This window comes from Mercenaria mercenaria, chromosome 15, assembly GCF_021730395.1.
Source record: "Mercenaria mercenaria strain notata chromosome 15, MADL_Memer_1, whole genome shotgun sequence".
NCBI classification, from domain to species: domain Eukaryota; kingdom Metazoa; phylum Mollusca; class Bivalvia; order Venerida; family Veneridae; genus Mercenaria; species Mercenaria mercenaria.
The window spans coordinates 9112349-9126952 of record NC_069375.1 but is presented as its reverse complement, the minus strand read 5'-3'; the positions used below and the strand labels follow the sequence as shown (position 1 = coordinate 9126952).

The 14604-nt window shown below is 36.9% G+C and overlaps 1 protein-coding gene across 7 annotated transcripts in view; it reads right to left on the bottom strand.

The window, feature by feature from the left end:
* Window positions 1-694: 694 nt before the first annotated feature.
* LOC123546141 (uncharacterized) overlaps window positions 695-14604 on the bottom strand; it is a 57361-nt gene continuing 43451 nt past the window's right edge. For all 7 annotated transcript variants that reach the window (XM_045332332.2, XM_045332337.2, XM_045332341.2 and 4 more), the window contains 6 exons: window positions 14016-14075; window positions 11234-11362; window positions 10466-10548; window positions 8359-8486; window positions 7908-8031; window positions 695-5536 (listed from right to left, as the gene is read on the bottom strand). In XM_045332332.2, coding sequence (XP_045188267.2) covers window positions 5412-5536; window positions 7908-8031; window positions 8359-8486; window positions 10466-10548; window positions 11234-11362; window positions 14016-14075 — 649 coding nt within the window. In that variant the 3' untranslated portion in view covers window positions 695-5411. The remainder of the gene's footprint in view (window positions 5537-7907; window positions 8032-8358; window positions 8487-10465; window positions 10549-11233; window positions 11363-14015; window positions 14076-14604) is intronic.

The following is a 14604-nucleotide window of genomic DNA, read 5'->3' as shown; positions in this document are numbered from 1 at the left end:
GACTTGATAAGCCTCCCTAGGCCTTATTTCATGGACAGGACACATCTGAAGCCCCAACAGTCTTGTAGGCCAGCTGGACCTAAGCAGGGCTAGATTCCATAGAAGACACGAACAAGGTGGATGTTGTCTTTACACAATAACCAAAGCAGGGCTAGACTGTAGAGCTAGACATGTTCTTTACACAATGACTCAAGCAGGTCTTCTTTACACACTGACCCAAGAACAGCTTCCTATTCCTCAAAAAATATGGGAGAGGAGGATGTGTTCTTTATACAACAAGGCAAGCATGTCTTCTTTACAAGATGACCCAAGCAGGGCTTGATTCCACACTAGATATGGGAGAGCTGAATGTCTTCTTTACACGATGACCCAAGCAGGGTTTGGTTCCACACAAGGGATAGCTTGGATATCTTCTTTACACAATGGACCAAGCAGGGTTAGATTCCACACAAGATATGGGAGAGCTGGATGTCTTCTTTACACAATGACCCAAGCAGAGTTCAATTCCACACAAGATATAGGATAGCTTGGATATCTTCTTTACACGATGACCCAAGCAGGGCTGAATTCCACACAAGATACGGGATAGCTTGGATATCATGATGACCAAAGCAGGGTTCGATTCCACACAGGATATGGGTGAGATACCAACCACACTTGTTTAGCACTATACACACACAAACACAAAAAGTAATAAGACTTTAATACTGATTTTATTTTTCACAATGTATAAAATTCAAACAACAAATATTGCTAATGTAATATTGTGCATCACTACAGTGTATCCAAAAACTAGTAAAAAATGGAAGTTAACTTCTGTTTGCTGAAGAATGAACCCTTTGCAAAAAATTTCAGTACCTGAATAAAATAATGCCTTAAGTTTGAATCATATTCGTCTTAGTGGTTATTTTTTAGGGAAAATTGCACTTCATTTCTATTTCTGACAAATTAATGCCTTCAATATGAAGCATTTCCTAATTTTTTTCTAAAACTTCTCAGTTTCTCGAATTCCCATTTTTTGCCTTCTGATTTTGTTTCATTTTCCCAGATTTAAAGATGATTTTATGAGCTTTCCTGTTTAATTTGCAATTCTCAATATTCAAATTATTTCCCAGAATTTCCAGCCTATCTGTGCAATGTCACAATTCTGGATTATTATCATAAAAATTCAAAACTTGTAACTACAAGAATGAATAATGCAAACAAACTTTTAAAATAAATTTCTAACTTTTGAAAACTTCCACCTGAATGCACGATACACCAAATTTTTTAAGCAGTTTCTAACACTTATTAAAACATTCAAATGCACTAAACTTTCTAAAACTGGTAATGGTTTCAGCTTTAGGAGAAGTCATTATGATATATCTTTTTCATGAAGTTTATTCCTCTTGTTGCAGTGTATATAAAATATCTCAGTGGATTATCACAGAACATTTAAGTATGTAAATATAAAACTATATAAAACAAAAAGAAAAATCACAAATATATATTGAGGACAACATTCTGGAAACAGCAGTAATACAGAGATCACAGAACAATGTAAATATAGTACTATTAATGTTATATCTACAGCAACAATAGTAACAAGAGGGTCATGATGACCCAGGATCGCTCACCAGAGTAATATGAGCTACATGTTTCAAATGTCAAACTGATCATTTTTAGAAACTTTTTGGAAGATTTTCCAATGTACAATCAAGTAACCCCTGGGACGGGGTCAATTTTACCCCGGGGGTCATAATTTGAACAAAGTTTGTAGAAGTCTACTAGGCAATGTTACATATCAAATATCTAAGATCTAGGCCTTCTGGTTTATTTTTAGCAAATTTATGAAGATTTCATGTACAATCAAGTAACCCCTGGGCCTGTGTCAATTTGACCCTGTGGGGTCAAGATTTGAACAAATTTTGTAGAGGTCCATTAGGCAATGCTACATGTCAAATATCTAAGATCTAGGCCTTCTGGTTTATTTTTAGAAGTTTTTTGAAGACTTTCCTATGTAAAATCAAGTGACCCCTGGGGCAGAGTCAATTTGACCCTGGGGGTCATGATTTGAACAAAGTTGGTAGAAGTCTACAAGGCAATGCTACATGTCAAATATCTAAGATCTAGGCCTTCTGGTTTATTTTTAGCAAATTTATGAAGATTTCCCTATGTACAATCAAGTAACCCCTGGGGCGGGGTCAATTTTGACCCCAGGGGTCATGATTTGAACACATTTTGTAGAGGTCCACTAGGCAATGCTACATGTCAAATATCTAAGCTCTAGGCCTTCTGGTTTATTTTTAGAAAATTTTAAAGATTTTTCTATGTACAATCAAGGTCACAAGGTTTTTTCATTATTTGACCTACTGACCTAGTTACTGACGGCACGTGACCCAGTTTCAAACTTGACCTAGATATCATCAAGGTGAACATTCTGACCAATTTTCATGAAGATCCATTCAAAAGTATGGCCTCTAGAGAGGTCACAAGGTTTTTCTATTTTTAGACCTAATGACCTAGTTTTTGACCGCAGCTGACCCAGTTTCGAAACTGATCTAGATATCATCAAGATGAACATTAAGACCAACTTTCATACAGATCCCATGAAAAATATGGCCTCTAGAAAGGTCACAAGGTTTTTCTATTATTTGACCTACTGACCTAGTTTTTGACGGCACATGACCCAGTTTTGAACTTGACCTAGATATCATCAAGGTGAACATTCTGACCAATTTTCATGAAGATCTTGTGAAAAATATGGCCTCTAGAGAGGTCACAAGGTTTTTCTATTTTTAGACCTACTGACCTAGTTTTTAACCACGGTTGACCCAGTTTCGAACCTGGCCTAGATATCATCAAGATGAACATTCAGACCAACCTTCATACAGTTCCCATGAAAAATATGGCCTTTAGAGAGGTCACAAGGTTTTTTTATTATTTGACCTACTGACCTAGTTACTGATGGCATGTGACCCAGTTTCAAACTTGACCTAGATATCATCAAGGTGAACATTCTGACCAATTTTCATGAAGATCCATTCAAAAGTATGACCTCTAGAGAGGTCACAAGGTTTTTCTATTTTTAGACCTAATGACCTAGTTTTTGACCGCAGCTGACCCAGTTTCGAACTTGACCTAGATATCATCAAGATGAACATTCGGACCAACTTTCATACAGATCCCATGAAAAATATGGCCTCTAGAGAGGTCACAAGCTTTTTCTATTTTTAGACCTACTGACCTAGTTTTTGACCGCACGTGACCCAGTTTCGAACTTGACCTAGATATTATCAAGGTGAACATTCTGACCAATTTTCATGAAGATCTTGTGAAAAATATGGCCTCTAGAGAGGTCACAAGGTTTTTCTATTTTTCGACCTACTGACCTAGTTTTTGACCGCACGTGACCCAGTTTCGAACTTGACCTAGATATCATCAAGGTGAACATTCTGACCAACTTTCATAAAGATCCCATGAAAAATGTGACCTCTAGAGATGTCACAAGCAAAAGTTTACGCACGGACAGACACATAGACGCCGGACGCTGCGCGACCACAAAAGCTCACCTTGTCACTTGTGACAGGTGAGCTAAAAACTGTCAGCAGATAGTTAATGTACAATAGTTACAGTATCAATTAATATACGACTCCTCGAATCTCTGGTCAATAGATCGTACTATTGACTGGTCTAAAGTTCAACACTAAATTTGCTCGGTTGAAGTCAAACCATGAAGTACAAAACATAAAAAATTTTACTACTGATGTGATGTAATAAAACATTTACTGAATGGCTTGCCGGTCAAATGTCAAAAACTACTGAGCCTTGAGACCTTGCAAAACAACTGAAACAGGGAACAATCTACTTTTGACTGACATTTATTGTAACTTACAGTCGTGAAGAACACCACTTATAAAGTACAAAACAAAACTTTCAATACACTTTGTCACAGGATATACCAGAAGTGGCAATTGTAATACACTGTAAGCAGTAACTACTAATGACATTTATTTCAGAGCTGTCGCTGTTGAGATATAACTATTTTAGGCAAAGCTATAGCTACAGAAGTATCATTAAAACTCATAAACTGGAATCATGTAAATGCCTTAAACAGTCACGTTATGAAAAATCAACTTAACTGTTTAATACAACATATTAACATAAACATACGCTGATAAACATCTATACTTAAGGTCATAACTGCCAGCACAACACTGCTACAACTTGCATATTACAACAAACAATAATCGTGTTATAACCAACATCTAGATGCTTTATTTTAATGCAGCCTTAAGCATATTAAAAAAGAGCTGTCTCCATAGGATGACACATGCCCCCGATGGCACTTCAAATGAATAGTTATGGCCGATGTTAGAGTTTAGGACCTTTGACCTACGGACCTGGGTCTTGCGCGCGACACGTCGTCTTACTGTGTCACACATTCATGCGTAGTTATTTTAAAATCCATGCATGAATGACAAAGACATGGACTGGACACGCCCATCAATGCACTATCATGAAAAATGACCTTTAACGTCTAAGTGTGACCTTGACCTTTGAGCTACGGACCTGGGTCTTGCGCGCGACACGTCGTCTTAATGTGGTACACATTCATGCCAAGTTATTTGAAAATCCATCCATCTATGACAAAGATATGGACCGGACACGCCCATCAATGCACTATCCTTTAATGTCTAAGTGTGACCTTGACCTTTGAGCTACGGACCTAGGTCTTGCGCATGACACGTTGTCTTACTGTGGTACACATTCATGCCAAGTTATTTGAAAATCCATCCATCGATGACAAAGATATGGACCGGACACGCCCATCAATGCACTATCCTTTAATGTCTAAGTGTGACCTTGACCTTTGAGCTACGGACCTGGGTCTTGCACACGACACGTTGTCTTACTGTGGTACACATTCATGCCAAGTTATTTGAAAATCCATCCATCGATGACAAAGGTATGGACCGGACACGAAAAATGCGGACAGACCGACAGACTGACAGATCGACAGACAGACAGACGGTTAAAAAACTATATGCCTCCCTTCGGGGGAATAACAAAATTGGAAGTTGTCTAAATTATATTTCCTGTAAATGACGCTCAAAATAAACAAGCAAAATTGACGCTTTTATCACATCAAATGACTTTCATCCATCCATCATACAGAAAGATTTCAGTCTTATTCCAGTAGATAATCAACTTCTCGATACTGCTATCTAACCTGCACCAGCATCTAGCTGCACAGACAAGATTTCTTATATTAAATTTTTTTCGTCACAAGTACACAGTAACAAAAATTTAAGCAAACATGTTGATTACATGTGTGAAGCAACTGGCCATCCTAAATTGATTAACTTGAAATAAGCTATTGAGCAAAACAGCAAAATCCAAATTGTATATCAAATAACTGAAATTTGTGACTAAGCGGAAGCCATCACTTGTTGTTGTGTTGCCATGGCAACTAAAGAATCTTTGTATGCCGTGGTAACTATGTCAGCACTCTTGATGCACTGGGATAATGCGTAGTCACAATTTAATGGTTTCTCTGAAATGAGAAAAGAATATGGCTAAATGCTGACATATGCAACCTTGTGTAAATGTGTTCTGGAATCAGTACTTATGAAGTTATGACATCTGTAATAAATTATAGAATAAAGCAAAATGAAATACTTCCTTTGTAGCACTCTTTCTTAAACAAACTATGGGAAATTAAGGTCCATATGGAGAAACATTGTCATGAGTATATATAAGACAAACAACAAAAAAGTTAAGGTTTCCTTTTATCATTAACAAAGTTTTTCTGTAAAAATAATCTTTCATGAATCTAGAATTACACTATAAGGAACAAAGAGCAACTATCAAGATGTTTTTTTTTTCCCAACTTTACATAAAAAGAATACAGTCCACAAATCTAATACATCAATTGTTTGTTGTCATCAATAGCATGAGAGTCATATCTTGCACAAGGGGTAACAGACTGGTTTTGCAGACACTGATAAAATCACCTGAAACACCAGTCCAGTAGGCAAGAAATGATCTATGTAGGGCAGCCTTAGGTTCAGCTGAAATCTGCCATATTGTTTAAAATTGTCCGTGTTATCTACACCTAACATAACAAGAGCTCGTCGAACACGAAATGCCCCCCTTGATGCATTTAGTAATTGCACAAGGAACAAATTATATGCTCACTTATGCATTTGGTTCAAATTTGAAGGCTGCAGCTTGAAAAATGTGAAAGTAGGTCACTAGGTCAAAATCAAGGTCAAATTTTATTTCGGAACATAAAACTATGCAAGTGATCCAAATTTGAAGCCTGTACCTTCAGAAATGTGAAAGTAGGTCACTAGGTCAATCTCAAGATCAAAATTTGTTTCAGTACACAAAACTATGCTTGTGGTTCAAATTTGAAGGCTGTAGCTTGAGAAATGTGAAAGTAGGTCACTAGGTCAAAATCAAGGTCAAATTTTATTTTGGAACAAAAAACTATGCATGTGGTCCAAATTGAAGTTTGTACCTTCAAAACGTGAAAGTAGGTCACTAGGGCAATAACAAGATCAAAGTTTGTTTCAGTACACAAAACTATGCATGTGGTCCAAATTTGAAGGCTGTAGCTAAAGAAATGTGAAAGTAGTCACTAGGTCAAGATCAGGTCAACTATGTCAAGGTTCATCTTGCCACTCAAAACTATACATGTGGTCCAAATTGAATATGTAAGTTATGGACATGAATATTTAAGTTTTTCCTATATAAGTCTATATGAACCATGTGACCCTGAGGCGGGGCCTATTTGACCCTAGACGGATAATTTGAACAACCTTGGTAGAGAACCACTAGATGATGCTACATTACAAAATATCAAAGCCATAGTCTTTGTGGTTTGGACAAGAAGATTTTCAAAGTTTTTCCCTATATAAGTCTATGTAAACCACGTGACCCCCAGAGCGGGGTCATATTTGACAATTGGGGAAAAATTTGAACAATCTTAGTAGAGGACCACTAGATGATGTCATATACAAAATATCAAAGCCCTAGGCCCTGTGGTTTTGGACAAGAGGTTTTTCAAATTTTTTTCCTGTATAAGTCTATATAAACCATGTGACCCTCGGGATGGGGCCATATTTGACCCCAGGGAAATAATCTGAACAATCTTGGTAGAGGACCACTAGATTTTGCTACATACCCAATATCAAAGCCCTAGGTCCTATGGTTTTGGACAAGAAGATCAGAAACTGTTTAACTGTTCCAGGTCAATGCGACCTTGACCTTTGACCTAATGACCTCAAAATCAATAGGGGTCATCTGCTGGTCATGGCCAACCTAACTATCAATTTTCCTGAAACTAGGCCCAAGCGTTCTTGAGTTATTGCTCGGAAACCATTTAACTGTTCCTGTTCACTGTGACCTTGACCTTTGATATACTGACCTCAAAATCAATAGGGGTCATCTGCTGGTCATGACCAACCTGCCTATCAACTTTCGTGACCCTAGGCTGAAGCGTTCTTGAGTTATCATCCGGAAACCGTTTAATTTTTCAGGGTCACTGTGACCTTGACCTTTAACATACTGACCTCAAAATCAATAGGGGTCATCTACTGGTGATGACCAACCTCCCTATCAACTTTCATGATCCTAGGTCCAAGCGTTCTTGAGTTATCATCCGGAAACCGTTTTACTATTCAGGGTCACTGTGACCTTGACCTTTGACATACAGACCTCAAAATCAATAGGGGTCATCTGCTGGTGATGACCAACCTCCCTATCAACTTTCATGATCCTTGGCCCAAGCGTTCTTGAGTTATCATCCGGAAACAGATTGGTCTACATTCCAACCGACCGACAGACCGACCGACCGACATCTGCAAAACAATATACCCCTCCTTCTTCGAAGGGGGGCATAATAAACAACACACACACACCTGTTTCTGTCCATCTATTCTGTGCAATGTATGTTAGGGCAGGTACACAGTACTGTGCAACACCATGACTGTCTGGGTCAAAACTGTTTGACAACCACACTGGTAATACAAGATGTTCATAGTGCTGAAATAAAGTGTTTTAAATTTTGAAATTAAATTGTACCATATAACATATAAAAATATTAAGACATGAATGTATATAATATGAACATGTACATGTACTGAATTCCAAGATATCCCTGTGAACTCATCCATTGTCTTTTTAGATAAAGCAGGTGAATAATTGTGTATAGCAACAAATTTCGATTGATCTGGTGTAATTTTTAGGTAATCTTTAACAAAGAGATGTATATCTCATTTCAATGACCATGATGAAGAAAAGCTAGCCATAATATAAAGATCTGTAATACATTTCCTACTATATTGTGTATAATTTCCCTAGTCTTCCTACCTGAGGATAACCAACACATTTGTCGAGAACTTGTAATTCCTGAGGTGTTATCTTGTATATACAGCCCTCGACAGATCTGAGGGGATTAAACTCAAGGTTAGAGAATCCTCCTGCTTCCTCACTTGTACCTTAAATGAAAGAACACAGTATTAAGTCACCTCACTCATAAGATGGGTATGACAAGTGCAACTGAATGAGGAGACTGAATTACCCTTTCTACAGAAAACTAGAAATGTGTCCATAGGACACAGATGCCCCCACTACATGACATTAAAATGGCAATTTTTTCCTAGGTCAGGGGCCATAACTCCTACAATACTGAATGAATCCGGATGTGAAACCCCAGGTGCACAATTGCACATGCTGACCAACATTCCTGTAAACTTTGGAGACTCTAGGTCAAGTACATTTGGAGCTACGCGCAACACAAAATTAAAATGACCAATTTTTAACTAAGTCAGGGGCCATAACTCCTACATGACTGAATGAATCCAGACGCGAAACCCCAGGTGCACAACTGCACATGCTGACCAACATTCCTGTAAACTTTGGTGCCTCTAGGTAAAATACTTTGGAGCTACACACGACACAACATTAAAATGACCAATTTTTAACTAAGTCAGGGGCCATAACTCCTACAAGACTGAATGAATCCAGACACGTAACCAAAGGTGCACAACTTCACATGCTGACCAACATTCCTGTAAACTTTGGTGACTCTACATCAAACACTTTTGGAGCTAGGCATGACACAACACTAAAATGACCAATTTTTACAAAGTCAGGGGCCATTACTCCTACATGACTGAATGAATCCGGATGCGAAACCCCAGGTGCATAACTACACATGCTGACCAACATTCCTGTAAAGTTTTGTGACTCTACGTCAAATATTGTTGGAGCAAGGCGCAACACAACATTCTCGGAAGGACAGACGGACAAGGGCAAATTTATACGCCCTCCCCCCCACAAAGTGGGGGCATAAAAATATGTTCATCAAAGGCTGAGTACTTAATGTACTTAATACACTTCATGCATCCTTTGTTACCTCACAACTGATACAAATAAATAATCATAATTATTTCATGTTGACCATATAATGTCAAGTAAGTTTAGCTACATTAAATAGCTATGCTGCTATAAATGGTTTAAAATTCCCCGTATCAATGACACTTCACTGTCAATTTTGTTACATATTAAAACTAGAAATGTGTCCACAGGACATGGATGCCTCTGCTATGTGATTTAACACAGAAGTGTGTGTCCCCTGACTGATGGCGCTTTTACAACACCTTCGAGATAGGGGTCAAATTCCTTCAAGAGACATGTCGTTTTGTATGGTTAATTTTTATGCAAAGTTAATTAAGTATCAATCCTAGTAAAAAGAAGGTAAAATCAAGATTAGAAAAATGACTTGAAGTGTGACCTTTACCTTTGATCTAGGGGTCTATAGAAGTCTTGTATATGACACACTGTCTTGTTATGATTAATATTTGTGCCAAGTAATTCAGATATCCCATACATGCATACTAAAGGTACAGACTTAAAAATAGAAATAATGTAAGTGATTTGGTGCTCGACTCTTATTGACAGATATGTAAAACTAATATTGGGCACTGAAATTGAAAGTCTGCACCAGTCTATATCCATATTACTCATCAAACTGTTGTTTAATAGCAGCGTGATAATGGCATAATTAATTAATGGCATCATATGACTAAACCTATATTTTCACCAGGACATCTTGCAAACATAGGTTTAGTCATGGAAATACATTAAAGGCATGTCATTTAATGAGCTGTAAATGTAAATTAAATGTCATTGTGGAATCCTCTGGTTACAACACAGCAATGATCAGTTAATGGACACACTTAAGGTTATTGGCAAGGGCTGTACAATATTGAAGTAAGGTATAAAATAATTTCCCTCCACCCTCCCCAAGCTTGATTAAATCAATTTTGTCTATGGCATCTGGACAATGTAACATTTGAAAAAATAATAATGAAATGTGTGGTCAGTGGTTGTACAGAAATATAATTCAACTGACAAAGATTTTTTTCTTAGTTCTATTACCAATCAATGTACTTTTAAAAGGGAAGCTATTTACCTCTTTTGTTAAATACAAGGTTGAAACCAAAGAGAAGACCCCAGTATCTGTCTTGTACGTTTCTTTGTATATAACTGCTAAACCTGCAAGTAAAATCATGGTTTGATGCAGCTGGAAATTCTATATGCTTGAAACAATGTTAACTGGAAATTCATTTTAAATGCTGTTACATGATGATGATTGTGTTAAAAGAGAACAAAGTATGATTGTAAATGACATGTGGATGTGAATAATGGTGTAAACTCGTAAACATGTCCTTTAAATTTAGAATGAACTCAACTGATGCAAATATCTTTCGTTTTGACTGAAGCAGATTCAAATATCTGTTTGAGTAATCATCTTAACCCTTACCCTGCTAAATTTCTATAATGAACTTGTCCATCTTGTAATTTGGACAGTACCATTAACTGTTAAAAGAACCAAAACAATATGGACTGAATGGCGAACAATGCCTGCATGGATGTGCAGGCTGGTCATGATCTGAACTAGTTGTAAAGGCAGAATCAATTGTGTCTAGCATGATAAGGTTAAACAATGCAGCTGTTTGAAATTTAATAAATACCGATATATTGATTACAAAGGTTTCAAGGTTTCAAATTTATTGCATATTAACATTTTACGTCCACAAAAAAATATGCTAACTTCATCAGAAATTTGTCTAGTTAATTTCTAAAGTGATATTTAACTTTCCAAAACATCCTTGTGTTGAACATTGTTGAGGCATAAGCCCAGATTTGATACTTTTAAGTTCCTAGTGAGATAACATACCTGTTAGGGTTCATGTCTGGTCCGTATGCAAAATAGTAGAGGTAGCCTTTTGGTGGTCGAGCATTGATCTTAAAACACACAGGAGGGAAAGGTGCCTGTATTCCACTCGAGTCAGAATTCTTCATTTTGCTGAAAATACAGACATATTTCTTGTAATTGGTGATTTTTTAATGTGAAGATACACTGTGATGAATACTTCATTATAAGAACAAGAAGTTGCGTTCAATAAACGCTTGATGCCCCCAGTGGCATCCTTGTCGATACAAAGCAACCTAAGTCCAAAACGAGGTCAAGGTCAAGGTCAAACTGAGGTCAAGTGATGTTTGAAGATGAGGAATGGTCACAGGTTACATCTGCATTAGTATCAAGTGATTCTAGTAAGGGGTATTGATGCTAGATGAAACGGTTCCATTTGGTTAACCAAGAGATGGCCCTTACAAAGCAACCTAAGTCCAAAACGAGGTCAAGGTCAATGCCGGGGGCATAAAAAACATTATAACTACAGTATACATGGCCTTTGAAATTTCTACAATGACACAAGAAATGTTAAGCACTTGTATAACACAAACTGTAAAGTGGGCAAAAAATTCAAATACTTTTAGAATGATACACATAATCTGACAAAACAAAATTTGTGTAAATGTGAAAACACCTATCTATTTTCCTTGCTGGCTCATTTCTGTTGGCCATTTTCATAAGATTTTTCTTTATGTGAAATAGACATTGAATCAATGTACTAATGAAAATCAAGAATTTAATTTTTTCGAAACTATTATACTACTAGCATGCTCTTAAAGCAAGAACTGTGAATTTGTAAACCTTTAATCTGCTAGTGGCAAGTGGTTCTACCTTTGCAACCAGTGCAGACCAAGATCAGCTTGCACATCTGTGCAGGCTGATCAAGGTCTGCACTGTTTGCTACTCAGTCTGTAAATTTTCAGTAAACACCCCTTTGAATAATAAGTGGTACTGTCCAAATTGAATGATGGACCACTTCATTTTAGATATTTAGCATGGTAAGGGTTAATATCTAAGGGGGGGGGGGGTATTTTTTGTGGATTTCATGGTTGCTTGAATCCATGAAATTGAATCCAATAAACAAAATTTTAATATAATTTCTGTTCATTTTATTTTTACAAGTTGAAATCTACCAATCTATATCCTCATGAAGTAGCTAGTCATTTTGGTTGGCCAAAACAACAAAATTTCATGCTAGTGAAGTTAACCGTTTACCTGCTAAATTTCTATAATGAACTTGTCCATCTTTCAGTTTAGACAGTACTTTTAATTGTTAAAAGGGGTTCTAACCAAAACAAGGAGCTGCATTCAGGTGATGTCTGAAGATGAGGAATGGTCACAGGTTACATCTGCATTAGTATCAAGTCATTCTAGTTAGGGGTATTGATGCTAGACAAAACGGTCCCATTTGGTTAACCTCATACGGACGGACGAATGGACGGATGAATGGATAGATGAACGGACAGGACAACCACTTTATGCCTCCCACATCAGTAGATGCCGGGGGCATAAAAATACAAAATGAATGGCAAACAGTGCAGATCTTGATCAGACTGCATGGTAGTAATGGGCCAATCGGTTAGATTGCCAATCGATTAATCGGCATAATCAGACAAGCCAACCGATTCGATTAATCAGATATAATCAGATAATCGATTACTCTAGTTGCATATCTATAAGGTCATCTCACAGTGTATGTTTTATGTCATTACTTAAGAAATGAACCACATATATGTACAGACGTCAAATTGTATCCCTTCATAAACACCAGTAAGTTAACAGCATAAAAGTAAAATATTTGTGAAGATAGTAAACTTCAAATCAGGTACTTGTCTTAATTTCACAAGGGACGTATCCAGTGATATTGTGTTATCAAATTAAAATTATTAGGAGCAAAAATCGTATTAATGATTTATTAATTCTTAGTTTAAATTAAAATTGTTTGTTACGGCATGCTATGCATACTGCCATACTAATGTCAAGAGTTTAGGTTGATAGTTTTCCCGGCTTAATGTTGTAAAACCATATATCTTCCAAAATCTGGGTGATCAAAGATGACCTCAATTTCTTTTGAGACTTTGGAGGAAGCCCTTTTTAGGTAGAGTAGTTTCCCTTGGCGTAATTGCCCCAAAGAACTGGTCAGAAACAACTAAATTATCCGTTTAGGGTGCCAAGTAATTAATCGGTCAGGGAAAAGTGGTCGGCGATCACGCTTATGAATGCAATGCCGATGATTATTCGATTGTCGCCGATTGTTGGCCCATCACTACTGCATGGATGTATTTCAAAACCTGTTCAGCTTCAGGCTGAACTTGAAATGGAAACATGACAACAGTGAAAATGATTCCTGACAAATATTTCCTATTTTACAATATCTGACTTCAATACAGCCAACTTCAGAATAATAAAAACTTGTCCTCTAAAATGGCTCTATCATAATTAACTTTACAAAGGACAGCGTGAACAGATTTGTTTTGGGTTTAGCTCTTTTCTCAACAGTATTTAAGTTATGTAACAGCAGGCAGTTAACCTAACCAGTGTTTCTGGATTCTGTAGCACTACTTACCTGTTCTCTGCAAGTAACTATCAACTTCCCCACAAAAATCAAAGGTGGAGGATGAATAGTTTCAGACACAACATTCTATATCAATCATCACAGAGAACATTGCCTTGTCCTGGGATTGAACTCGCGACCCTGCGATCCATAGATCTGAGCTCTCCCTATTGAGCTAAGCGGGCAGACATAGTGTGAACAGAAATTTACCTGTTTTTAGACAGCGACTTAGTAGTAGCAACAACTTTCAACTCGGATACATCTTCTTCTCTGAAATAAAGAAAAAAAATAGTGCTCAGCTGCACGCTTTGTCCTTTCTTTTGTCTAATATCACCTGAAATTATGACTTTTTGTGAATTAAATTAGAGAAAAAGTGAATTATCTTAACTTCATTATGAATAATTTAACTTCATTTGTGAAGATTAAATAGTTGATCAAAGTCTGGTTTATCTAATTTTGAAAAATATTGGTCAAATTTACCCAAGCGTTTCAATACATTTAAAAACTGAAAATATGAATGTAGGTGCAGAAGAAAAAATTGTCTAAGGGGGAAGTCAGGCAAAAAGAGAAGAAATACCCTCAGACTATCACTTTCACATCTCAAGCGGAAGGCAGAAAATTGTTAAAAGGAATAAGAAAAGATATTAAATGGCCATATATCTTAGATTGCATGTACTACAAATAAACAGCTATATTTCTAATAGATGGAAATGCTAAAAGAATAAATGGCAGTATTTCTAGAAGATGACATGCATGTTATGTCAATTAATTGCAATATATATACATGTATGTAACAACT